This window comes from Nipponia nippon, unplaced genomic scaffold, assembly GCF_047370975.1.
Source record: "Nipponia nippon isolate SJK-2023a ecotype South Korea unplaced genomic scaffold, ASM4737097v1 scaffold_3, whole genome shotgun sequence".
NCBI classification, from domain to species: Eukaryota; Metazoa; Chordata; class Aves; order Pelecaniformes; family Threskiornithidae; genus Nipponia; species Nipponia nippon.
The window spans coordinates 64,227,245-64,253,343 of record NW_028262347.1 but is presented as its reverse complement, the minus strand read 5'-3'; the positions used below and the strand labels follow the sequence as shown (position 1 = coordinate 64,253,343).

General features: G+C 46.0%; 1 protein-coding gene and 1 long non-coding RNA gene across 11 annotated transcripts in view; one reads left to right on the top strand and one right to left on the bottom strand.

Annotated features, from left to right (window-relative positions):
• The window catches only part of LOC104012382 (uncharacterized), a 28,274-nt gene extending 4,468 nt beyond the window's left edge, over positions 1–23,806 (bottom strand). For 3 of the 10 annotated variants that reach the window (XM_087765480.1, XM_087765489.1, XM_009464756.2), the window contains exons 1-18: positions 23,688–23,800; positions 21,796–21,899; positions 21,083–21,197; positions 19,602–19,776; positions 18,897–19,008; positions 17,788–17,894; positions 16,829–16,955; positions 16,156–16,276; positions 15,791–15,876; positions 14,581–14,705; positions 13,254–13,313; positions 8,970–9,036; positions 7,705–7,799; positions 5,942–6,070; positions 4,371–4,485; positions 3,419–3,556; positions 2,561–2,727; positions 2,037–2,125 (exon numbers count right to left, since the gene is read on the bottom strand). In XM_087765480.1, coding sequence (XP_087621606.1) covers positions 2,037–2,125; positions 2,561–2,727; positions 3,419–3,556; positions 4,371–4,485; positions 5,942–6,070; positions 7,705–7,799; positions 8,970–9,036; positions 13,254–13,313; positions 14,581–14,705; positions 15,791–15,876; positions 16,156–16,276; positions 16,829–16,955; positions 17,788–17,894; positions 18,897–19,008; positions 19,602–19,776; positions 21,083–21,197; positions 21,796–21,889 — 1,922 coding nt within the window. In that variant the 5' untranslated portion in view covers positions 21,890–21,899; positions 23,688–23,800. The other 7 variants (XM_087765487.1, XM_087765485.1, XM_087765484.1 and 4 more) reach the window with 7 other exon arrangements.
• On the top strand, positions 2,542–17,886 carry LOC148054679 (uncharacterized). Its single transcript, XR_015706974.1, has 3 exons — positions 2,542–2,659; positions 16,795–16,982; positions 17,765–17,886. It is a non-coding gene; the product is annotated as an uncharacterized LOC148054679 (long non-coding RNA).
• Positions 23,807–26,099: the final 2,293 nt, after the last annotated feature.

Below are 26,099 nucleotides of genomic sequence, written 5' to 3'. Positions count from 1 at the left end.
GTGGAGCAGCCAGGGTTACCAGGAAGGAAAGCCCTGGATGAACAAGAGGACTGTGAAAATTCCCGCATGGACCTGGGGACTCTGGGGAATGGGATTTCCAGACCAATATTAGTTCAGAAATGGGAGCAGTAATGGGCCCCTAGCTTTCAGATAGCTTTGGAAGGAAAAACAAACTTCAAGTACTCCTGTGTAATTCAGTGGAGGTGTTTGGCAGTGGTGCACTTTATCTCACCTTTGGTCTTCCCTTAAATTAAGCTTTTAAAAAGGGAAAGGAAACCCTAAAGAAGATGTTTAGTTTACATTAGCCTCTAGAAAAAATTGTCCTGCGGTAAGGAGTAGTTGTCTACTGAGATGGCACAGAGAGGAGGCTGTGTCCCTGGAGGGGCTGACAGAGGTTGGGCTCATCTGCTAGAAGCAGTGAGCAAAGCTGAGCTTTCCTTAGGACAAGCTGACTCCGCGAGGTTCCTCCCAGCCCTCGTTCCTCTGCTGTTACACTTACTGCTCCGAACAACACTTCAGTCGTCTTTGGAGAAGACCAGCTTGCAGTCGCAGTCAACTCATCTCAGAGGTGATTTGGGACATAAGGAATGCGTGCTGGTGTTAAGTGAGTTAATTAGCTTGGGAAGAAGTTATTGACTGATCCTAAGTCAAATACTGAGGATGCTGTAAGCTTCAAAAAAAAAGATTTTTCATTCTGCCCACTCATAAAAGAAAAAAGAATAATAGAATCATACAATCATAGAATCGTTTAGGTTGGAAAAGACCTTTAAGATCATCAGGTCCAACCATTAGCCTAGCACCACGTCTACACGTCTTTTAAATACCTCCAGGGATGGGGATTCAACCACTTCCCTGGGCAGCCTGTTCCAATGCTTGACAACACTTTCGGTGAAGAAATTTTTCCTAATATCCAATCTAAACCTGCCCTGGCGCAACTTAAGGCGATTTCCTCTTGTCCTATCGTTTGTTACTAGGGAGAAGAGACTGACCCCCACCTCGCTACAACCTCCTTTCAGGTAGTTGTAGAGAGCAAGAAGGTCTCCCCTCAGCCTCCTCTTCTCCAGGCTAAACAACCCCAGCTCCCTCAGCCGCTCCTCATAAGACTTGTGCTCTAGACCCTTCACCAGCCTCATTGCCCTTCTCTGGACACGCTCCAGCACCTCAATGTCCTTCTTGTAGTGAGGGGCCCCAAACTGAACACAGTACTCGAGGTGCGGCCTCACCAGTGCTGAGTACAGGGGACGATCGCTTCCCTGGTCCTGCTGGCCACACTATTTCTGACACAAAAGTGTTGCTATGTTGAGCTATTGGCAGGTAAGAGTAGAATAATAAAAGGAAATATCTGTCACATACAGCCTTTTGGTCTAGCCCAAGGCAATGAAAGGACAGAATCAATTATTGCAGTGTATGAAGCAAGAAGAAAAAAACCTTGACTACTACATATAGTTTGACAAGTTAACAAGGAGCACAATAAAATATTACTCTGACAGACTGAGAATTGATCAGTGGGGCTAGGAATAATACCTGTCATTGCCTAGTCCCATGTACAGAGTTGTGTGAACAGCTAGGCGAATTATACAGCAGACTCTTTTGAAGCATGAGCTATTGCCAGAGGGAAACGCAGAACCTGATGAAATGCTTTTATAGGCCTATTTTAGCTACTGAGTGGCAGTTCCACTTCCATTGGAGACATGTAGAAGTAAAGTAGTTAGTTGGTAAGAAAGACAGCTTTGATGTAAGGTGGTTTGCTTTTAGCAGCTGAGCCCGGACTAATTCAGAACTACTAGATTGCCATGAAAGGCTTGGGTCTTAAAGAAAAGCAAAACTAATAATGGCAAGACTGGCTTCCGAGATGCTTAGGGGGACATTTTTAGCAAGCTTTGCAAGGAATCACAGTAACCAGTCCTGTTCTTGTGTCCTTAACATCTGTCCCCCAAGCAGCAGAATGTCGCTTCCCTTTGCAGTAGAATTTCAAAGAAATCTGATTATGGCCCTTCCACATTTAGCTGGAGAAGACAAAGCAGTGAGCAATATACCTGTCGCCGGCTCCTGAGACATTGACTATCTCCTCCCTGCTGATGTGGATGGCGGGGTAGTGGGTGGCACAGAGGCTGGCAGCAGCAGTCTGTGGGGGGAGAGAAGGGAAGTCAGTGGGAATTGCCCAAGCTGATAAGGCCTGATGTGGCTGATGCCATCTACACCCGCACAGATGCCAAAAAAAGAAAAGGGGAAAAAAAAAGGCAATCTTTGTTCACATTTTGAAAAAGATCAGTGATTTAAATGAAGCTTCCTGAAAATGAAGCTTGCACGCATGAATATTCACAGTAAGCACATTTAAAACTAGCTGACTATAAACACTGCTGCTAGGAGCCAGCAGTATATGGACAGACAACTTGATTTTCTTTCAGAGCCGTGTATTTCACCCCCCAAACATGAACATTTGCCAGCAGTGACGCCATGTTTCCCAGGACTGCTGCCATGCCACCAGAAATAGCAACAGTGCTATATGGTCCCAGAAAGAAGCAACTGAGAGCTCAGAAGCTGTTTTCCGTGCCCTTACCTGTTTGTGAGCTCCTGGATGAAGCGAGATCCTCCCTCCCAGGCTCTTGCCACACAGGAGGACACCGTGAGCGCCAAGGGTCACCACCACACCGTGCAGGTGGGCCAGCAAAGGGCGGGCCAGGGCCACTGCAGTCTGGACAACATCCTCCAACCTGGATGGCAGCTCTTCAGAGAGCGGGGAGGAAAAACTGTGGTATAACTTTAAAGGTCCTCAACTGGCCTTTTTATGGGCTGGAAGCCTATTTATAAGCACCACTAGTACTGTTTATGAGTGCTACTATTTATGAGCACTTCTGAAATGTGGTTGAAATAATTTTTTTTCTTTAAATCATAGGAAACATGGAATTCTCCAGCGTTAGACTTCCATATCGTACCTCTATTCTGTGCTGAGGAAACCACCCCTTATGGGACTAAACATGTCTCTGTAGAGATCAAAAAGCTGTCATGAAGCATGACTTGTCTTAATGCTGTTGGATTTCCATCTGCATGTGGTGGGGTATTTCATTTCTGCATAGGGTGGTACTGATGAGACAGGTGCCCTCAGAGCATCACGCTTCAGAGATGTGTTTGCAAACCAGAGATTGTTCCTGTTTAGCTGATGAAGTGAGGCAAATGGGATCTCTGGTTTTGGACAAGGAGCCATCCCAGGCCTACTGTGCTCTTTGACAGACCACCAGTCTGGCCTGCACCGTACAAGCCACGCGGAGATGGCTGTAAGGTGGAAGACACCAAGAGTGCTTATGAATCCCCAGTGTTATAACCCAATTTGCTTGAAATGCAGGCTGGAGTGGAAAATGCTCTTCTCCAGGATCTAGGTTATCTAAAAGCATGACTGACCCTTCTGAGTATTGAATACCTGCTGGCAGAGGGTTCCCGAGGGTCCGATTTATTGCTCTTAGCTCTTGCAGGTTGGGGGAAATGTACGTGAGCGCTTTCCAGCTGTCTGAGAGGAATGGTTTAGAGGCCTTGTTCTCATCTGTTGGCTCATAGCACACTTCAAAACAACATTGCAATTGGTTAGTTAATTAATCAATTAGCGGTTCATCTCTGTGTCAGAGCAGGATGCAGTGTAGAACCCTTAGCGTGATCTGCACAACTGGGGTTATATGTGTAATCTATTAGAAACTTAAATGCTGTTTCCCCCATGCCTGGGACAAGGTCTCCCAGGGTTTCCTTTCTGGTGCTCAGCAACAATGATGTTGCTTCTGGCTCTGGAGTGATATAACCAGACTTCAGGTTTGTTACTCCTCTTAGCTGGTTCTGGAGCCTCTGCCAGGTTTTAAGAACATTGCCTCCTTCTTCAGGATTTGCTTTTAAAAATGAAGGCATAACTCCAAAGGTTTAGGAAGCCTTGTGAAGGGTCCCCAGCATACCATGGGAGGGTGGTATCTATTTTATGGGAAGTGGGAGAGAAATCCTCTCCAAAGATGCTTTAGCACTTATTCTGAAAAGCAAAGTATATTGCTGCTCAGACTGGCAGAAGTGCACACGTTTGTGCTTGCCTTGAGATTAAAGGCAAAGAGAGCAGCTTTCCCTGGCTTTCTGGCAGTGCCCGAGGGCTATAGCACCTACACTCCGGGAAATGTGATTTAGCTGCAGAATCAGAAAAACTCAGAGAAAGCAGAAATGTTACATCCATTTGAAATAGAGTAGTAATTTATAGAAAGGAGCGCTGAATAACACAGCATGTCAGACAATAACTGGGCATCTCCAGCAAGCAGCAGTGGAGAGCTCTCAGGGTGTGCGGAGTGTCTGGGCACACAGGCTGTTAGGAGCTACGGGGCCAGAGCTGGGTGAGTTCTCCTTACCTGCTAGCTGATGCTCTCTAGCTAGTTGGCAGACATACTGAATAGTGGAAAGAGGCACATTTCCATCAATGCAAACTAGCGGGGCCTGGCACAGGTTCTCCTTGAACTGGGACACCTAGTGAAAATCCAGGACACAGAGAAGAGACACTGCGAGTCATTGCAGGGGGACAAAATGATCGCTATTCAGACCCGGGATGTAGGATTTTCACTCGTATTGCAGCCCTCAGGTGCAGGCATAAGCCTAAAAGAGTGATTCCCTAAGGAAAATGGATATTTCCATTTGTCTCGCCTCCTCCCCTTCTTCTCCTTCCCCTGCTCCCTGCCATCAACAGCTGGACTCAGCTGGCGGGGCCCCTCCAGAAGAGAAAGGTAGCTGCTGGTCCTCACTAGACTACTTTGGTACCAGGGGTCAGTCAGAGACCTACAGGGAAAGGGAATGCTGCTATTTAATGTCACTGTAGGATTCCCTGTGCTATGCCTGGCTTGACTACACCTTTGCTTGCTGCACATGTCATTTATATGTCCTCTGTGCACAATGCCTCCTGAGACAGGTTGTACCCCACGGTGTGTTACTCCTGGGTCCTACTGAATCACGTAGGGATGGGGACAGTGGAGCAGTAGAGTGGGGAGCCGCCGTTCCCTCCTTTGGCTCTCTAAGGCTGCTCAATGCTGCACTCATGCAGCATCCCTTCCATCTCTCTGCTAATCCTGGCGGAAAGAAGGGCTGCCAGAATGCACTTTGCAGCAGCAGATTGGTTCAGAGTTTCCACTGGCCACAACTTTTTTGTAAAGCTCAGGAGAATTAATCTGTCATGTAATGGTGTTCTGTGCCAAGGCTTGGGGTGGGGATGGAAGTGGGAGCAATGACGACATTTTTCCCTAGGAAGTCTCCACCTCATGGGGATCCCACTGGTAAGTAAATTGCACTTAACTTCCATGTCACTGTCAATCATGAAGCACAGGCATTTGTTCTGTCAACAAAAGAATGAGTAGGGAAGGAAGGTGTAGTGATGGGGCTTTCACTGAATCGGTCCTTAATCACTGCTTCCATTAGCCCTGATGTTTTGAAGGTTTGGATGTGCTGAGCAGCAGTGCCTGTTAATAAAACTCAGCATGTAGAAAAAACAGGGATGGTGGGGAGGGGATGGAACAGGAAAACTTGCTTTCAACAGTGTTCTGTCCAATTTTTTTTTGTTTTTCCCTAAAGGGGGAAATACCATTTCTGCAGGTGGACTGGATTTGTTGCTGGCTTTAAGGTGCCAAAAATTATAGGTTAGCTGGGACTAGTTAATAAAGAGGATTCTGGCCCACATGTCATGGGATGATGGTAGTGGTGATACTGTATGGAGCAGAAACAGAGAGAAGTTCCAGCTGGATCAGCAGTAACAGAGGGCTCTGGTAGCTTGCCACGCTGCTACCTCAGTGGCCAATGTGAGGGGGTTAACTTTAGGATTTCCCATGTTCCCTCCGCACACCCACTCCCTCCTGGTACAGCTTCACCAGTTGCCTTCTGTCACACATCCACGCTGCTTCTCATAAGAAAAAGCTTATAAATCAGATGGTATGCTTACGTATTGCTCTGTTATCTGGTGGTGGATGTCCATATCTCCCAAGCCGACGCTGAGCTCCCCAGCACTAGTGATCACAGCACAGTAAGTGGCTGTGCTCTCCCACTCCAGCTGAAGGACAGCACGCATGTCCTAAAACAGGGAGGACAGTTATAAATGCAGCATGTTTCTCTTCCCTGTCACACTCAGCTCATTCTCCCACTGTGTCCACCTGATCAGTAGCAGTGGCCCAGCTTGCTGTTCTCCCTTCAACCTCCCTTCCTCCTTCAGATAAGCAACATTTCAGAGGTATCTTGGTCTAGACAATCCTGGCCGATGGCTAGTTTTTAATATTTGCAATGAAACAGACTCCACAGGTTAAAGAAATGATTTAGTAAATGAGAGTGACAGGTCTCTGCCATGCAGTTCCATAGGTTGTCTCTGTTGTAATGGAAGAGTCATCTGCAGAGTGGCTGCAGCACTGCTTGCTCCAGCCATCCATTCATGCAGTCCCGTAGCTTGTGTGACACTTCGATGCCCTGCCGACGCGCTGGGCATGTCACGGTGGCACACTCCAGCTAGCGGTTATGTTAGCCACCTGACTGACTGCACAGCCTGATTTTGAGGGCAGCCTTGGAGCCGTTTTTACAGCAGTGTCACAGACATAGCTATGAGGTGTCCTTCCTCTGTGGGTCTTTTGAATGATCTGCTTAGAGAATTCAGGGCATGTCTTGGAATATACACGTGGATGGAGAAATGCATCCTCCCCCAGTAGTTCACAGGGAAGTTGGAGGTTTTAAGGAAAGGGTCTTCTCCAGCACTGGTGGTAATGTATTTTGTTACAGGCAAGGGTTGCTTGGTGGCTGGTCAGCTAGTCCATCTTCCCTTGGGAGACTGCTCACTTTGATAGCACAAACTGTGCTGTGCTGGGTACAGGACTGGTTATAGACCTGCCGCTATGAAGCCTTTATAAACCAAAAAAGAGTTGATGCTCTTATTGCTTCATTTACTGAGTTGCTCAGGTAGCCAGAACTAAGGCCTCATGTGCTCTATTTGGATACGGGGGCCCTGAGGGCACTAATAGGCCTTAATGGCCCTGACCAGCTTCACCTGGGGTCCCCACCCACACCCCTGGCTTGTCTTCAGCCCTGCCTCTTCACCACGGAGGTGCCTGATGCCCTGGGTTACGGTTGCCCTCCTGGCTTTTTCTGCTCCCTGCTGGGGTGGTGATGCTCTGCCTTGCTGCCCCTGGCTCCCTGGCCTCGGGGGAGAAGCTGCTGCTGAAGCCAGGTATTCCTCTGGTGCGCAGTTAGAGAGGGGTGCATGCAGCCATGTGGAGGACCTTACTCCTCTGAATCTGGGAGGTGTTCAGCCTGTGCTCTCAGTTCCAGGTTTTCTCTAACTTATGCTTTACCCAAACCAGGCTGATTTTGGCATTGTTTTGTCTATCCTCAGGGTCAGGCTTTGCATATTTCTGGCTGTGCTTAGGCCTTCCTAGAAGTTTTCATAGTTCCTCCTGATTTACCTCTCTTCCTCCTTCAAGTGCCACTCCCTGGAGCTGAATTCAGACCCCGTGGTTCAGGCTTCAAATGGTACATACATCTAGCCTGTGTTTTGGGGGGTGGCTCCTTGCCTTCTAATTTTCTGTAACTAAAGGAGCATTGACTTATTCCTGCTCCTAGCCTGACAGAAAGTGGCTCTTATGTCTGCCAGGGTTGAGAAGATTTTTCCCTCTATGTAATGTTATCGCTTCCATACTTCTGAGGTGCCGTTACTGTGCAACGTACCATGTGGTGACAGTAGTGCAGGATGGACTCTGAATGTTCATCCTTCCCCATGGCTGATAAAAACAGAGGTGTCTGTCCAAGACGGCTTAAGCAGTCTAAAAGCAAATAGAAACAAAAGATGTTAATAAATCCATCAGAGTACTGTGAACATAGTGAAAGCCTGTGCAGGATGAGCGTCTGTAGGAAAGCCCTCTCCTGGAAACGTTAATGCCCATCAGTCCTGGTCTAGAAGGATGCTCAAGATGAAACTCGGCCACAGTTGCTGCAAATGACTGGCTGGGGTTGAGTGGGATGATCTACACCTGTGTGCTGCACCCGCATTCTGGATTCTCTGGATTTTTTGGAACATCTGGGAATGCAGGACAAAAGAAGAGGGAAGAAAATTATGCACTCCCTTGGCATCATCTCCTTTACCATCACAGGCATGTGGGCTTTCCCACATTGCTTCTGTGCAGGACCTTTCCTGTTGCTGGCCTTCCCACACTGCTGTTCTTGCCACGCTATCTTACTAGAACCACTGAATCTGAATGGATTCACAGGAAAACCTTCCTCCTCTCCCTTCAGGTTACCACAAATTATACCTCAGTGGGTGGCATGGGTGGCACTTTCCCCCCCCCCCCCCTCAAGCTTCCCCATTTGTGATCTGAAGTGGTAGCAGATTTGTGTTAGGAAGATTTGGGAAAGGCCAAAAAGCTGGAATAATCCTAAAATCTTTTTGTAATCTGCCCCTGCTAATTTCAGTACCCAAACACTGGTCTGATGCTGCTTGTGGCAGAGCACCAGGTACAGTGTGATCCCTTCCTGGTGCCAAAAACTGTAGCCCTTCCTCTTCTACAGCAATTCCTGCATCTCAGTTCTTCTTGTCTGTGGTACATGGATGATCATCTTTGAATAAGCCTATCCCTTTCAGATTCTTGCTCAAGACCTACTTCTATTGTGATTATAACCTGGCATTAATTCAACACTGAGGACCAGGCTGTTCAGCAGTCATTGGAGACCACTGATGCTTATTTAACTTTGATTTGGGGTCACTGTGCTATGTATTAGTTAACTTCATATTTGTGGACCTTTCTTTTCCTGACCCCAACTCCCTCCCCTCTTATTTCTTGGAATGGCCCCTGCCTTTTCCAGGCAGTCTGCCCACTGGTATGTTGCCTAATGTGTCCCAGATCTTAATAGCATTCAGGAGCTCCTGCTGTTGAAGGAATACCAAAGGACAAATCACAGCTGGCATGTACCCACAGGCAAACCAAAGCACTAGGCACCTGCCAAGTTTCTTCCAACACCGCCAAAGGTTCGTCTCACTCTTCCAGCATTTGTTTGCCCACCACCCTGGAAGAATAAATTGTTAATTAGCAAAACTGGGAGGGCTGCTTGGTGTAGATGCTGTGTCTCCATTAACATGTGAAGCTGATGCTGCTGAAACCTAGGTCAGTAATTAGAGGGTGCTGAAGCCATCTAGCTACCGGATTGAGAGCAATGCAAGCTTCCACAGCCCATCTACACACTTCAACCTTGATGACAAAGGCCAACTTCCTAGGAGGGCAGATCAGTTTGGTCTCCCCATGCATTGCTATTTTGGTCTTATTTGCTAAGATGTCTTAGAACAACGGTAATGACTGTTTTGGTCGATACAAGCAGCCCTCTGAATTGACCTGCTCACATCAACACTGGGACTCCAGAGGTGCTGATCCAGACCTGATGGGCTCTGCAGCTGCCTCCTAGGCTCTTTATTTATTTATTTATTTCTCTTTGAAGCTAAAATTAGATATGTTACCTTTGCCCATGTTGCTTCTGTACTTTACCTGTGGAAGACCTGTTTCAGTCTGTGAATACTTTTTCACTCACCCTTCTCTTCCCAAGCATTTCCCTCATCAAAAATATCCTTCTTTTCTACCTTTGTGGTTATAAACTTCTCTTTTCTCTTGCCTCTGCCTTCCACTCCTCTGTCCATCTGTCAGTCTGTCACAAACAGCCAAATTGTCAGAACACAGGCATCCTTCACCCATCTCCTCCTTCCAATTCTCCTGCCAGAAGAATTACGTTGGTAAATGCTCAAATCTCTTTGGGCTTCATCTGGCTATCAAATGGGTTTAAAGCTCTTGTTTCATAAAATCCTGAAACATATTTTCCATTTCTGAAGACAGCTTGCCATTGGCAGTCACAATGATCTTCACAGTTCTGGATAATTCAGAGCCTTCAAGCGTGTGTTGAGCATTTGGGTGGCAACCGCTGAAGCATGCGCAGGCCCATACACAGCAGCTCCTGGCCCAGACCTTCTCTGCCCCATGTTGGCCCAGGTGCACCAGAATACCTCTGCACATACACATTTTTCTTGCTTGTAAACACCACTATTTGTCCTAAACAAGTAAATGTATTGTCACCTCACAGTAAGAAATATTCTGCCTCCAGCCCATCACTGTTCTTGGGCATTCTCAAAACTCACACTGAAGCTCCCCAAGGACCCTTCTTCTGCCCCCATCTGAAGCTGTACATCTGTCCTTTGCACACAACGCCTTCCTCCGCATCCGGCCCTGCAACTGTAAGAGGCTGCTCTCCCATCTACATATGCTCTTTTATTACTCTCTTCTGACTTCCAGGCTGGTTTTGTTTGCCCTGACTCTCCCCAGTTCTGTAGTCTGTAAGACTTGGTGCTAATTCTTGACACCTTTGCTTTTCTGTCTGGCAGTTCCCCAAGCCCTGAACTGCTCAGACCACCTGAGTAGAACTGCCTCTATATAAGCAACCTATGGCCTCTGTCCATCTTTCCACTACTTGTCACTCCTCATTAACCCAAATGCCCGTCCATTATATTTGCTCATGCTCCCTGGGAATTGCCACTGGTACTGCCAGGAATGACGATATTTCCATCTGCAACTGTCTCCTGTTGAGTGTTGCAGATTTTGAAAGTATTGAGCTTGGCTATTTTAACTCTGAAGCTCGCTATGCATAATAGAGGCAGCCAAGGGAAGGGGGGAAAAAAAAACCTACTCCAAAGTAAAAAGCAAGGATGCTTGTTTAGGCAAGTCAAACAACATGTCTTTGAACACTGGCCCCTATTTCAATACTAAAAGATGGTACTAACTGCCGTAAGTAATGAGTACAAACTCTATTTTATGCAGTTCCACTATCTGTTTTTCAAAACTGATGCTAGCAGGAATGTTGAAAATACTCATGAGCTCCTTTCATTGCCTGGCATGCTGATCTTCTCTTTTAGTCCCCTGCACATCCCAAAGGCAGAGTTTCAGGTTTTTTATGCCAAGCCTTGCCCTAACAGCAGATGTACCAGCCTCCTGCTCAGTGATCCAGCTGTGGGTGACCTCTGCCGTTGTACAACCCCACGGGGCCTAAAAGAAATGAAGATGCTAAATCTCTCTTTAAAGTAGCAGGTGGGTGCAGTGAGAAACTAGCAGCCTGCTCTTGAAGAAATGACTGGCTTTCGTTGCACCTTGCCAGCTCAGCTGGTAACTCCAAGTCTGAGCGGTACTTGGGTATCTCTTGTACGTTGTGTTCAGGTGGGACTGGCTGAGGTGAAAGAACTTAGATGAAAATGGGCTTGCTGAGGTGATTCAAAATAAGACTGGGCTGATGCTTTCTGGCAATGTTTCAGAGAATTGAGAGAGTCTCTGCGACCTTCTTCCATGTCCTAAGAGGTTAGAATTCCTAATGTAAAAATGAGACTCTGCTCAACTTCTGGGTACCCTGAGAGGGTTAAAACCATAATGCTTCTTCCAGCACCTTTCTCTGAGCAAGACCGTGTGTCCTTCTCTGCAGGTCAGATAGTTACTTATAAAGCACTTTGCTTCTGGATAGCCTTGAAAGCCATGTGGGAATTACAACCACGACAGAATACAGCTGCTTTCTTGCTAACTGGGACAGCATGAGATGTGCGTGGTACCCCTGTGCTCTGCAACAAATCCAGCATGCATAAGGGTGGAACCTGCTGGGTGCTGAGCCCTTTGGAAAAAAAATCCGTCTCTAAAAGCCAAAACAAAGCAATGCTGTTGGGGGTGCCTTTCCCTCTGTGCCTAACCACAGCAGCTGTCAGCAGGAATGTTTTGGCTGTCAGTTCCCGAATCCTCCTGCAGCTTGGCACTTGGGTAGCTGCCATGATGGACCATCAGCTCTAGGGCTTGCTGCTATAAAGAAGGGCAGCTAATGCCTCACTTTTTCACACGACATTAAAATCTCCATTTTCCCTTTCCCCTGTCAGCCACTCCCAGCAGGGTCTATAGCTGCACTTGGCCCCTCGCCATGCCATGGGTGGTCCAGGCATCTGCACTCAGGTCTGACACGCCAAGCGGTGGCTGCTCACCCTTGGGCACAGCTTAGCTCCTTGTCCTCATAGCTCAGTGTGGGGTATGTATGTTATCAGTTAGATCACAGATGAAGCAGTTGATATGTTATCAGTTAGATCACAGATGAAGCAGTTGAACTTTTGGTTTCACAAGCCTTCATAGCTGATGCCACAGCATGTGTCACCCTTGACCATTACAACACTGTTTGGCCTCTGCCTCTGTATCACTGAATAGCCAACTTCCTTAAGCACAGCTTCCCCAGCACGTCTTTCCCTATCTGACTGAGAGGTCTTCACAGATTGCTCCATCTGATAGCAGGAGTTTCCTGCCTCAGCAATCAGCATAGAGTAATTTGAGACACCAAATGACTTCTGAGCAAGCTTCACCACCTCAATCTGTAGTACTTCCTATAGTTCAACAAAAATTGTATAGGCCATGCAAATGGCTGTCATTTGCATGGGGAACTCCCAGGTCTGTTCCACTTCAGCTTCTTTGTTGTTTCTTGCTCAAACCAAATTGAGCGGGAGAGGGTCTGGTGACATTTAAAATGTTCTGTTTTTTTAAAGCCATCTTTTTTTTTTTTTTTTTTTTTTGTGGCTCCAATCCTTTATGACTGAGGAGGTTGGCTCTCTTGTTTAGCTGTAACTGTGTCAGTACTACTTTTCTCAAAGGCTTCTTGCCACTGTGGGTACTCTGCATGCAGACTCTTGTTCCTATTCATGCTGCTTTCCATAGCTAAGACAGTTTCAGGCAGCCAGAGTTGACTCTTACCTGGGGGTTTCCTCCCTATAGGGTCTGTCCTTGAATCAGAGGTTGTCATAGCACAGTGAGGGTCTCTACCCATTGCTTCTAGCTCTTTGCATATGTGCATTGAGAGTTCCCTGGTCAGCTCTTCTGCTAAAAGAGCTCTTTGGGCTTATGGCATGAGAGAATAGCCCCAAGGCACCTTAACATAGACTGTAGAGGCCAGAGCCACATGTGGAGATTGTAAGGATGATACATTGCTCTGTCCCTGTCCTGAGTGGTAGGGTTAGTGACTTTCAGCACGGGAACAGAGTAGGTCAGTATGTATCACCCCACTGCCCACGTAGACAACACACCAAATACACAGCGCTACACCCCCCATGTTTGTGCATGTGTGTCCATACAGACATGTGGGTATCATGCACGGATACCCCCTTCCCCCTCACCCCCCTTTGGCTGGGCACTCCTGTGACAGTAGCTGGAAATGGCAGTGGTGATATACAGTACCAGGATGACAGGGTTCTGCGCCTTGGCTATAAAGTCAACGTTGATACCTCCAATCACCACCTTTAAGAGGGAAGAAAGAGGTAAAAAGTCATTGGAAGGACTTGAGGGAAAAGTTTCCAAGTCATCTTTGCTTTTCCTAGTCACTTTTTCCCACCTTCTTGAAAGATATCTAATTTACAGTGTGAAGGCCTGTGCTTATTTTCATGGCTAGACACGTCTGTAAAATTCCGATGAGAAAGAATGGAAATCTCTCCTATATGTTGCTTTCTGAATTATGCCTGCTCATAGCCAGCCCTAGCATGGCAGGTGGGATGTTATTGTGTACACATATGGGTGCTGGTGGTTTCTCTGCGTGGTGATAGAGTAATATAAGAAGTTGCATGGGTCTGGTCATGTCAGTGCCCTTGAAGCCATCTCTCTTGGGACAATTTTTGACATACCAAACCTCAGAAACATTCAAGCACTGCTGTGTAAGAAAGCAAAGAAAATAGGAAAAAGTGGGCAGAAAAATGCAGTCATTTATTGCAAGCTCCCAGGAGAAATTGCCCTACCCAGTGACACTTTACGGATCACTGCCTTACTGTCCTACAAAGCCAGAAGAAGCAGTACAGCTCCACAAATGGGAAGTTTCCAGATTCTTTGAGGACACATAGCTCTTTTTTTCTCATTCCATCAAATGCTGGGTTATTGCCTCTGGAGTCACTGCCCTCTTTTATGTTGACAAATCCTATTGCAAATGGGTTTTATGAAATTTTTCAGCTCTCTAAAGACTACCTAAAATAGATTTCCTGAAAATTATGTGGCACACACAAAATCCAAGATAGTGAATAGAGTATTAGGGTTATAATGGATCTTGTTTGGGATATGCTGTACCTCTTGTAATTTTGGCAATCATGAGCAGGAGGTCAACAAAAAGAGATATTTATAAAATGTGTATGGCTCAGCAGCTCAAAATATCTCCCTCCACCCTCTTCCAGGTCTACTTCTGTAGTCATGAGTTCCCTGGCACTGAGAGCAATACAGTTGAAGTTGTATGTAAGGGCACAGTAAAAGGTGAAAAGGTGATTAAAGTTTTAATGGATTTGATGGTCTAGGACTTAATGGGATTAGGCCACTGTCAGTATTTATTCCCTGTAAATGTGGATAGGGGGAAAAGGAGAGGATATTTATCTGAGAAGAATAAAAAATACTAAAGAGAGAATGTCTGCCAGTGTGAAGCAGAAAGATTGGTCTCTGGCTGAGTCACCTTTTACTTTTGGGAACAGATATAAATTTATCCTGTGCTGTCAGCAGAGAGGCATTATATGGAGCGCAGCAGGGGACTCACTGGCTGAGGTGGGGTTGTGTCCTCTCGCCGAGGCAGGTTCCCCTTCCTTCTGGCTTTCTGTAGTTTGCTCAGGGCCACTGCAATGCAGCTGCCCACTCTGGCGTTGTTCTGGATCAGAGCAAGGTCTGTTTGGCATTTCTTTGAGGAAAAGAAAAAATACCAGCAAGATCAACCTGTCAGAAGCCTATGTAGGAACTGCCTAGAGGGAGAAAGCAGAAAATACATGCTGTGAGACTTGATAGATTTGATCCCCCTATGGCATAATCCTTTGGGGACACATATGCTGGGTTACAATACTGCATGAACACCCTGAATTTTTAAATCTTTCCATCTTCCTCCCCCTGTGTCCATGGAGAGGAAACCTGTCATCTAAATTTGACAGATAGGGAGCAGAAGCAAAGGCTTCACAGAGAAAAGAGAGGGTGAAGTGCTTAAACTGGAGCTGAGAGTCTAAAAAATCTCTGAGGATCTTGGCCAGCTTTTCCAGAACTAGCTGCCTAATGAGATTTTTGCCAAGTTTCTATAAGCCCATTTTTTATCAGCTTCACTGGGAGCAGAGTATCAGAGGTTTTGAAAGCCCCACTTTCTGGCTGTGTACAGCTGTAATATCCAAAAATGTCTTTACCAATCTGCCCTGACCGACCAGCTATGAGGTCTTCTAGAGGGCTGGCAGCAGAGCCTGGACATGAACCTGGCTCTCCCAGATCCTATGTCAGCACTCTAGCCGGTAGATCTGCCTTTCTCTTGCCTGTGCAAGAGGATTTCTGCTCACCCAGGGGTATTTTCCTTCCAAGTTTCTCTTACTCTGCCCCCGCAGGAAGAGTTGGACTAGGTGATGTGATGTACAACACAGTGCTCTGGGAAGCCCACGTACCTTCCAGTGTGCAACCCCATCATGGGCAACAGTGTGCTGAGACTCCATCACGGAGCAGGCAAGCTCAGGGATCAGATGTGAGGGATCTCTTTGGGCTCTGGACCACCTGCTGTCTGTGCTGGCCTCCAATTTTTAATGCAAAAGTGGATGAGGACAGTAAGGGTGCTCCTGAAAAAGCAGGATGCAGTCGCTAAGCTATCATCTGTTTGCAGATACTGAGGTGTTTGCCCCTTGCTAGACTGTCAATAAAGTGACAGTGTTTTCCAGTAAGCATTATCAGAAGAGATATGAAGTACACTGGAGTACTCTTTTTCTCCCCATTCAGTAAAAGGATACTGGAGTCCACTGATTTCCCATCAGTTAATTCGCTGATCTTCTGTAACATAAAAGGGGTCAGTTCTTTGCCTGTGATCCCTTTGGACCTGCAAATGTAAAGAAAATGCCTGCAGATGAGGAGTGAGCTGAAACAGCATCAGAGGAGAAGCACTGCTGCTAGCAGATACTTTATCTCCATAACCACATACCACAAAATGTCCTGTAAACAAGCTTCAGGTTAGATAAAACTATGGTTGAAAGCATATTGTGGGCTCACCTGTACCCAAGGTTAAGCTGTGCTAGAGCCCCTGCAGCAGTGCTCCTGAAGTCATTTACTTCCCCAAGACCACTGGTGAGCAAAGGATAGGGCTTAGGTTGATTCTCACCTGGCTTCACTGAGAGCTTGCTGGATGGCCTCTTCGATGACCTGGCCTGAGGCAGCTTGCTCCTGGGGACAGGGCACCGCTATCAGCACCCCACTGCTCAGGCCTAGCCCCAGAGCACTGGCTGGGAGAGGACAGGCAGATTGTTAGCGGTTATCCTTGGATAAAGCAAATGCTGAAGGAAAAGGACAGAGGAGAGTGGGCGCAGGGTGAAGGAACACACAGAGCTGGAGCTCCTGTTCTTAGGTGACCCAAGGACAGGGTCTTTTCCAGCTACCAATCAATTTACATCTGCCTATTTCTTTTGAGTCTGTCTGTACAATAAAAGGGGCAAATTTTTAATTTTTTTTAAAAGAAAACAGATTCCACTTCTGAAGGCCCAGAAACTGTTTTTGTAAACACATTAACATACATGTTCCCTCCACTTCACCAGTGGGAACAAAACATGTATAAGCACGCCAAGGTGGCTGCAGCTAGCTAAAAAACCTGCTGTAAAAACTGAACTTCCCTCCTACTTTATTTTCAAAGCACTGAAGCAGGAATGGGGGAGGTGGGATGGCTTGTTTTTTGGGACAAACTATTCTCCAAAGTTAAAAAAGAAAGTGCCTCATCCAAGGTGATTTTTGTGTCCCTCTTTTCCAGGGCCCTACATGGGCCTTTCCCTTCTGAAACACACCAATGAGTTCAGCTGCTTCCTCTTCATCCCGGACGTGATATGGTGCCTGGAAGCCGCTCTGGCTTGAGAAGAAGGCTGGGAACTCTCTTGACTCTCCAAAGGCAGCCACGCAGACTCCCTGAGTCTCCTGCAGCAGTACAGGCGAGACAAGCAGGTAATCAGTGAAGGGAAAGGGGACTCACCAAAAGAATGAGACTTCTTCCTTTTACCCAACTAGAAACTGCCTTTCTTTAGCACAGGGTTTGGTTATGTTAGTACATCCCATTCTATTGTGTTCTATCACCAACATTTTTCAAAGCAAAGAGCCAGACGCAGTAACTGGTTAGACAGAATCTGGCTTACTGAGAAATAGGAGACATGCACGTCCTTCACTTGTGCTCGGAGCTGATCAAAAGCCATGCAGCTGTCATTAGCGCACTACTGAGTCCAAGGTAACAACCTATGATCTGAAGATATGTTATGAGCTGACAGGAATATAAATGAGTTCCGTTTGCGATTGAGAAGTATCGACGCTGGCTGTCACCTGAAGTGCTGGCCCTGGTAGTTTCCAACATACTAAACCTTAAAAAGTGACTCTACTGAAAACCATCTTGATTCCCATTTTAATTCTGGTTTTATTTTAGTGTTTGGTGGATCTAACGTGCCTGATCCATCAGCTCTGGAGCATTGTCCCGGGAAAGCAAGTCTAAGGTCAGAGAAAGAGGGCATGGCTAGTGCTGCCTTTGGCCTCAGTTGGAACAGCTGTTGGAACAGCCCCTTGGCCATGGATAGATTTATGTTAGGGAACAGCCCAGTGCTTGTATAGCCCCAGGACTAGAGAACTGTACATATGGCTTCACGTCTTCTCAACAATAATTTCTAAAAATCTTAGGCTTAATACTTACCCCAACACCACTGGGCATTTTGTACGCAAAGTACAACATTATCTGCTTTCAGGCTCAGCAGCCCATGCTACCTACCAGATATTCCAGTGTCCTGCCAATATCAAGGATAGACTTGACTCCTGCAGATACAACAGCAACGGGAGTTCGTCCTAGCTCCGTCAAGTCAGCACTCACATCCAGACCTGTCAAGGGACAAGCAGCCATTTTGTCGGTGATTGTGTTGTACTCCAAGCTGATGTGATCTGTCCTCTTAAAAAGCCATAGGTGCCTGGGATGCCACTGCCTGCTTTTGTAACCCCTTAGATCCACGAGCACGTATTACAGGTTTAGATCATGACTTTAGGTGTTGAGATTGAAAGAGATAGTGATGAAAAGAAGTCACATGGCTTAGGACAGAGGTGCAGCCTTGCACTGTATCTCTCGGCTCTTTGATCACATCGATAAACAGCAGGCAAAAATTTGGTAGAAAAGAAAGAAGGTGTTAGACAACAAGGACAAAGTTCAAGGAGATGGAATACAATTTAAGTAGATATTGATTTTGGTATTGGCATTACTGGCAAAAAAAAGTGCCACAGGAGCTTTGCTGACCTCAGGAAACTCCCTGGTCTGGAATTTACATCACATCTGAAAGGGATGGCATCCAGCAGGGCAGTGCGCTTACGCTATGCTAGGAATATATATGGCGAAGAAGAGAGAACGTACTTAAAGGTCACAAACTGCACTGCCAAGGCTGGGCCGTTTTCCAGAGAAGAGCACACACCTCTAACACAGACCAAGGCCTAAGTCTCTTTTGTGATGAGACTCTTCTTCTCCTCAGCTGAGAGACAGTCGATAACAACATTGTGCTCGGTAGCCAGTATCAGGTTAACCAGTCATTACAAAGTGGGAGAGGTACTGTCAGCTCCTGTTGCACCAGCAAACAATACCCATATAACTCTGTGTAAGCAAAGGATAAAGAGAAACTCCCACCCTCTTAACAACTGGCCAGTGCTCAAGAGGAATATTTTGAAGCTTCTGGAAAGCAGACATCGGGGAGATAACAACCATAGTACGGTCAAGAAGAATGACAACCTTACTCTTCTGAACAGACAATTACCGCAGGACAGACTGGGAAAAAGGAAAAAGATAGAATTAAATAAATCAGTAGCAACATAGAGAGAAGTAGAATGTATTGATTTTCTTACTGTTCTCTCCTCCACGATGGACACCTCCTATGCCGCCCGTCACAAACACAGGGATTCCTGCTTTGTGTGCGGCAATCATTGTTCCGGACACGGTAGTGCCACCGGACAAGCCCTGTCAGGGGACAACCAGTCACAGTCAGCACCCAGGGTGATGTGGAGAACACCGCACGTGGGCAGCTATGGTTATGGTCCGACATACAGCAATGTCACAACAGCCTGCTGTCACCAGCGGACAAGTGAAATTCTGATACAAATATTCTATTAGGCAAAAACACAGAGGAATCTTTGTCCCTGCTACGTAAGCTGTTCTGGCCCTGATAATAGTAAAGGCCTTTGTTCTCCAGGGCTTTCCAGCCAGAAGGCTTCACGGGCAGCTAGTGTCACCTTAAGCTGTCACCTTAAGCTCAGGATGGCCTGTGTGTCACATAGTTTACATGTAACGTGAGGATGCCTTATCATGCCAATAAGAATATTCTTAGCCAAGTGCTCATGGCTTGCCAGCCAATCCAGAATGACTTTTCAGGAGCCCTATTTCATGGCTGCTATTCCCTTACTCTGTTGTATTTTGACTATAGATAGAACCACGTTTGAGCTTACCAATAAGATACCACTTAATATGATATTTTCAAGAGGTTTGAAGCTGGAGAGCATTATACTATTGCTGTACAGAAAACACCATAACAGAAAGTCTGCATAACAACATACCTGGCTGAGCACGAAAGGAAGATCTCTCCGAGACACTTTAACTACATTTTTACTGCTTGCCAAGAACTCAAGTTCTTCGTCTGTGAGTCCCACATGGATTCGACCCCTTAAAATACCTATAGTGGCTGGCACTGCTCCGTTTGTTGTTACAATTTCTTCCACTTCTCTGGCCATACTACAAAAAGATAAACAAGACAACAATCACAAAATTAGTGAGGCAAACAATCAGACAAGAAAGCTGCCATGTTTGATGGCCATCATTCCCAGTTTCCAGTTTTATACAGTTCTTGTGATTTCAGCTAAGTCCAGTTCCAGTTCTGTATCCCCCTATTGGCAGAGTCTTTGCACTTGAATTTGCAGAAGTGCAGAGCTCTCGTTTTCAGGACAGCAATGTCTGAGCTCTGTGCTTCATTTTTGAGAAAAATCACTTGGTTTACAGGCACATCTGGTTGTACAATAGACTACTGAATATAGGGATCTTCTCAAAATAGGACCTTTCTGTGTCTGTTATGTGTTATTTCTCTGAGATCATAGCCCTTCACAGAAACATCAGGTAATTCAAGCCCGGCTCAAATGACTCAGATATATTTTTCACAATACAGGCAGTTAGATATAGAGTAACAACAGTGCCAAAAAGCTGCAGCCTGAGGACACTTCAGGCCTGCAGACTAGGTCTTTCTAAGCTTTGCAGGTTTTATACTTGATCATTCACACACTATTCTTTTTAAGAGCAGCTTCTTCTCCCTTTCTGAGCTATCTGTGCATTTGCTAGGCAATCTTTAACCACTGAAACTACCTCCTCCCCAAAACAGAGTTTTTAGAGCTTCATCCTAAGACAGCATGTCAAGCAGAAAAATGGCCAGGTAAAAAGCAAGATGGAAAATCAATACCGAAACCTTCCTTTGCTTTCTGGAAGCAAGGATGGAGGGAAGAGTGCAGTGATTTCTGGCACTGTAACTCAATGAAACACAAATCTACTGAACATCAATAAATAAAGGGGGGGGGGGGGGGTTCTATGCAGGGTACAGAAGGCAGCGAGAGGGACCAGCAGCTCTCACAGTTGCTGCTCTGAGTGGCGCTAAGGAACAGATTTCACTACTGTGTTCCAATCCTTTTTTGCATTACAAAAGATATACCACAAGAAACCGCAGAGTGTTTTCACCGTCTGTACAAAGTATGCAGCTGAAAAGGCTGGTAGGTCTCTCTTAGAGCAAGTGATGACATTATCTGCTGCCACATCTTAAAGGAAGCCAGAAATTTAAGGTGTTGGATAAGGAGATAAATAGGTACCCCATATGTGTCCTTAAAAGTCCAAATACAATTATTTTACACCGGAGCTCATATTCTGCATGCCTAGCAACCCGACATTTCCATTTGCTCTTACAAGGGTTTTGGCTTGACCAAGAATACTGATACCAATCCACCAGTTATATGTCTCATTCTTACAACTTTGTTGAATGAGGAACATCAAAATCCACCACCTCAGATTCTGAGGATAGGCCATGCCATGTGTAATGATAGTACTTTCCAAGGCTACAACTGGTCTCCCCGCCATCAGGGCTTCCTGTACGGAGGGCTGAATCCTGACGTAAGCACCTGGGGATAAACGCGGAAAAGTGAATTATTTGTGTGGGTATTTGCAGTAACTACGGAGCTGTTTTGTAAAAGGCAAATTGTCATCATCACAATAAATTTGTCCCCTCTTCAGCTGTTCTTTGGGGTAAATTCACAAATAACTTCATGAAGACTAAAGCTGTGGGGTTTTTTAAGAGAAATATTTGCAAAATATCTCTACTGTTAACATGAATACTAATCCTCCTCCTCATCACTGAGTGTTCCTCTGCCACCATTTTTGCTGTCTTGTCATTGGCTCCAGTAACATTACTTTAAATTAACATTACTGAGAATGAACTGAGCCCTGCAATCATGCATAAATATGTTTTAAATATGTTTTTAAAACATAAATATGTTTTAAATGGTTTAATGTTTTAAATGTTTTTAAAACATAAATACATTTTAAAAGAGTGGAAACACCAAGGATACCATAGTAACTCAATATATTATAAGACTATCATGCATCGAGACTAGTGTTGCTCTTTGCTTTGCTCCCGGAACACTGCCAGCAAGGCCCCTGCTGCATTCAGGTGAGGAAAACGTTTTCCACCCAGGAACTGTTTCAGAATACACTACTCACCATGCAGAAATCTTCTCACCTGGGTGGTCCCACATGCCACAGCAGACACATGTCTTCCCAGGCTATAGGTTATCTTCCTAATCATCTTGCGCATATGAATGGTCCTGAGTTAACAAAAGTCAGGTAAAAATGAGAGAAGTAATTTACCAATGATGTAAGCTAAACATACAGTCTCTTGCCTTGTTCTTGGAAGGTAAACAACCCTTGCCCAGGAGATTGCGTGGAGACTCCTGGCGTTTCAAGCATGAGCCAGGGTGTCAAAGCAAAATGTTAAGCTGCAGAAATGGAGTTGGAAGATTTCACCTAGCCCACTGTCAATGCTGGGCTGAAATCGTGGTGGAGTGGAGCAAAGGATGAGGAGTAATGAACTAGAAAAAGTTTAGAAGTAGACAACCTTGTAATTTCCAAAGCTACTTGCTCATGACAAATTGCAGGCTCAGCCATTGCCACCTCCAACCTGAAAGATCACAAGGAGAAATCTACAAGGCGGACACAGGCAGAGGAATGCTATAAAGAGAGGAACCTGGGTTTTGCTGGTGTCTAGGAGGAAACAAGCAGTTCAGTAAAATAAAGAAAGGAGCTGAGACCTGGTAAACCAGACTGTAACTACCAGGAGGAAAGAGCAGCTTTCCCCAGCGCCTGGAGTCGTTTATGTAGGCTTGCGTCACATCATCCTTAGTAGTGCAAAGCCTGGGAAGCAGAGTGGCAATTCAGCCCCGGCAACAAACTCCAGAACTCCTCTGGTCTCTTAGCAACTCCTATTCGCTTTAATTAAATTCATTTCCAAACAGCGAAAGAGGGGGAGAGAGTGGTAAAGGTTAAGAGACTGGTTTGGTCTGGTCTAGGCCTCCTGGCAGTTTCACTCAATGCCTGGTTGCTTCACATGTTTTCCCTGGGCATTTGGCCATATCCCTCCAGCCTTTCTATTCCTCACCCCTTCACCAGGAGGAAAGGATTCCTTTCTTCAGTCCTTTGTGCCTATTGTTAATTTAGATGGTAAATGAATTAGAATACAGTACTGTGTTCGTGTTACATTTAGCAGACCATGGCTCTGATCTCAGTACAGTGTGTGACACAACAGCTATACAGAACCATCTTACACCCAGGAAGAGGTTTTTTTTTTTCCCAAATCTAAAGACTTCAGCTATACAGGACAGCTTGGGCTGTGTAATGCAGGAAAAGAGGGACTGGTTCTGCTAGACATCTCAAGAAGCAATACAGACCTGACCGAAACTGTAAGACTTTTTTCCACTTTCCAAATCCTTTTAAAGACAAAAATCTTAATTAAGTTTATGGAATCATATCATGACACAAAAGTGGCAAAAGCTCTTACTTCATGCTTACAACCTCTGTGCAGTGCTAAGCTCACAGCCAGCAGCCTGAGCGGCTCATGCAAATGTTCTGGTATCGCTCTCTGTGTGTGTGTACACACCCCTCGCTCTCCGGGGCAAAGTCAGCTTTGGAATAAATTCATTAAGCCAACAAGGTTACGCCAAGGATCGGTTGAGCTGCTCGAGTTGTGCTCTGAATTTTAACAACCCCCCAAACTCTGAAGCACAACAGCCCGGAGTGCCCAAGCTGTGCTGGCCAGTGGATAAAAACCAGCTGGTCACCACCTGAAACCCAACACGACTTAGCTGATGTTCACTGGAAACTCAGCCAACACTCAGCCTGAGCTGGCTGAAAGATTTTTGAAGGTTGGCAAGTTTTGCAGCGAGACCCATACGACCTTTCGCCTTGTAACGAAACTTTGCAGGTTCCTAGTGCAAGTTTCAGGCAGCTTTAGCACAGACCGGCTTTTGTCCCTCCTCCAAACTGTCCCTGCTCGCCGCCCCTCATGATCGATCCGGCGTGTCCGACCTCATGGAGCAATGGCCTGGCGTGTCTCTTACCTCTGGGCGCCCGTCTCACGTTGGGAGGCTGGGTGGGTACTGGAGCGGTGCCTGGGCAGCCCTGGGAGAAGGCGGGAGGGACGGGGCTGGCGGCAGCATGGGGGTGCGCAGGCCGGCGCTCCTGGCTGAGGGACGCTATTTATTATTAACCACAGGCGCAGCTGAGCTCTGCAACTGCTCACTGCCTGGGGCGCAGGGGGCCATGTCACGACGGGGCGAGGAAAAAGCTTCCGTGATTATTTTTGTTCACACGGTGCCAGATTTTCCCCTCACTCTTTAAAAGACTTTTCTCATTTTTCAGATTCCTTGGCTGTTAGATTTTTTTTTTAAAAATCGGTTAATTCATTGCTCACTGAAACAATGCCTCTGCAGATTGGGCCCCTTTGTACTTATTCCTAAAAAGCAGAGGAATTGCATTCATGCCTCCCCCACAACTTTGCCAAATGCAGCTGTTGAGCTCGCTCTTCTCAGGGCAAAAGCTCTATCCAGTTCTTGGCCTCCCCAGCAAGGATAGCTGTAGGTCTAAATACAGTTGTGGCGATATTCCATATGATGCAGACACTCGGCTACACCAAGAACGCAAGCTGGGTTCACAGAGAAAAACTATCGTAGTCTCCTGCTGTAAAGACAGTCTGTGCTAGCAGCTCTAGGGTGGCTTGAAGAAGGACTTTGAAATTAATAAATCTTTGTCCCCTCATAAAAAAGCCATGATACTTTGAGATGTAATGCACTGATATTATGCATGTTTCGATTTTATGTTCTGCAGAAAGTATCCGAGTTAAATGGCTGCCCATGAAGGAATTGATTTACAGGATAAAAGACAGACATGATTCTATGCAGCTTCCATGCATAACATAAAACTAGCTAAAGTAATTGCTAAAGCAATCAGTGTCAGGGAACTGATTTTACTGCAATCCATTAATGAGGAAATTGTAAAACATAGGTTGTTAAAGCAGTATTTGCACTTTACACTTGTCCCTTTCAAAAGAAGCTTCCTGCAACTTTTGTTTAACTCAGCAGTAATGAACGTTGCCTTATTTTCTACATCCTTCCAATCTTTTCAACTGAACACATTCAAGGAAACTTTAAACAAGGCTTGCTAAGTTACAAAGACAATCCACCTCTGACTTCTGCTATGCGGTCTGCAGGGAATTTAATTGCAGGAATGATAGATTGCATCCTCAGACACCACAAATTGATGCTGAAGATTTTGTGAATGGTATCTTCTTTCTGGGGGGATGGGTAGCTGGATGTATTGAAAAGAAAATGTGTAGGCAAAATTATATTTTTGAAAAATATACACAAATTACAATGACATCATTTTACTTTCAATTAGATCTATTTGGAAAGACTGCAGTACTGTAAGAACCTATCTGGGCTATCAGATTTTTGACATGCTACAGGACAAGATGATTCAGTAATCAAGCTGGTCACTGTTCCCAACTCTAAAGATCAAGATCATCTCAAGATGATCTTATGCAGCGGGCACCCAGTTCAGTCCGCCCTATCAGATAAGTCAGGGCTAAGAGTGTGTTGCTTGATTTGCCATTTTTCTCCTCAAACCAAGTGGAAGACCAGCGTGCTGGATTTCTAGCTCAGCTTTCTGATATGAACCTGTAGGTCTGTGAGACAAAACAGGGCCGCTCAAGCAGCTCTCCGAGGGCACTCCTACGGTCTTGTGCACATCCCAGGTTTTGGATTTGTCTCATGGCTTTATTGCAATGAAAATAAGAGGTTATATGAGCAATTTTCAAGGGCTAACCCCATCTTTTGCTCTACTAGAAAAGCTACTGAGGCTTGCTAAACCAGGAAGAGAATGGGCCAGTTTGATACTGGCTAGCCCCTGAGAGACAGGCTGGCCACGCTGTTCTCGGCAAGTTTCTGAAATGGGCTATATGGCTGATGATGGTATAGGGGCTAGGGTGGCAGGACCACAGTGTGTAGGTGACTGGGAGAAGAGAAAGCCCCAGAGAACTGCTGGAGACAGTTTTTGTAGGAAACCGTGGGGGCTGCGTATAACTCACTCCCCTGCTTGCCGCAGCGTTAGCCGACTTTCCAGTCCTACCCGCCTGCCGTGACCCAGAGAGCTTGCTGCTGGTAATTCCCCCTCTGGGCCTCAGAAGTAGAGGTTAATATTAAACAGGTTGCTGGGTAAAATGGGAGCGGCTGGGAACAAAGGAATCGCCATGGCAAATTCCTGCTGCCTGCTGGGAGCTGGGCCCTCGGGCCACCCTTGCATTTTCATCTGTGAGTGATTCCTACCAGGGTTACCATCTCCTCTGAAAGCGTTTCTTTCTCAGGGGCGTCCCTACCGAGGGCATTGGGGAAACGAGAAGCTCCACACTAATTTCGTCACACTGGCAGGTCTGCCTTGGGACAGGTTTTTCCTTTCCCTGTGTACCCGATTTGTAA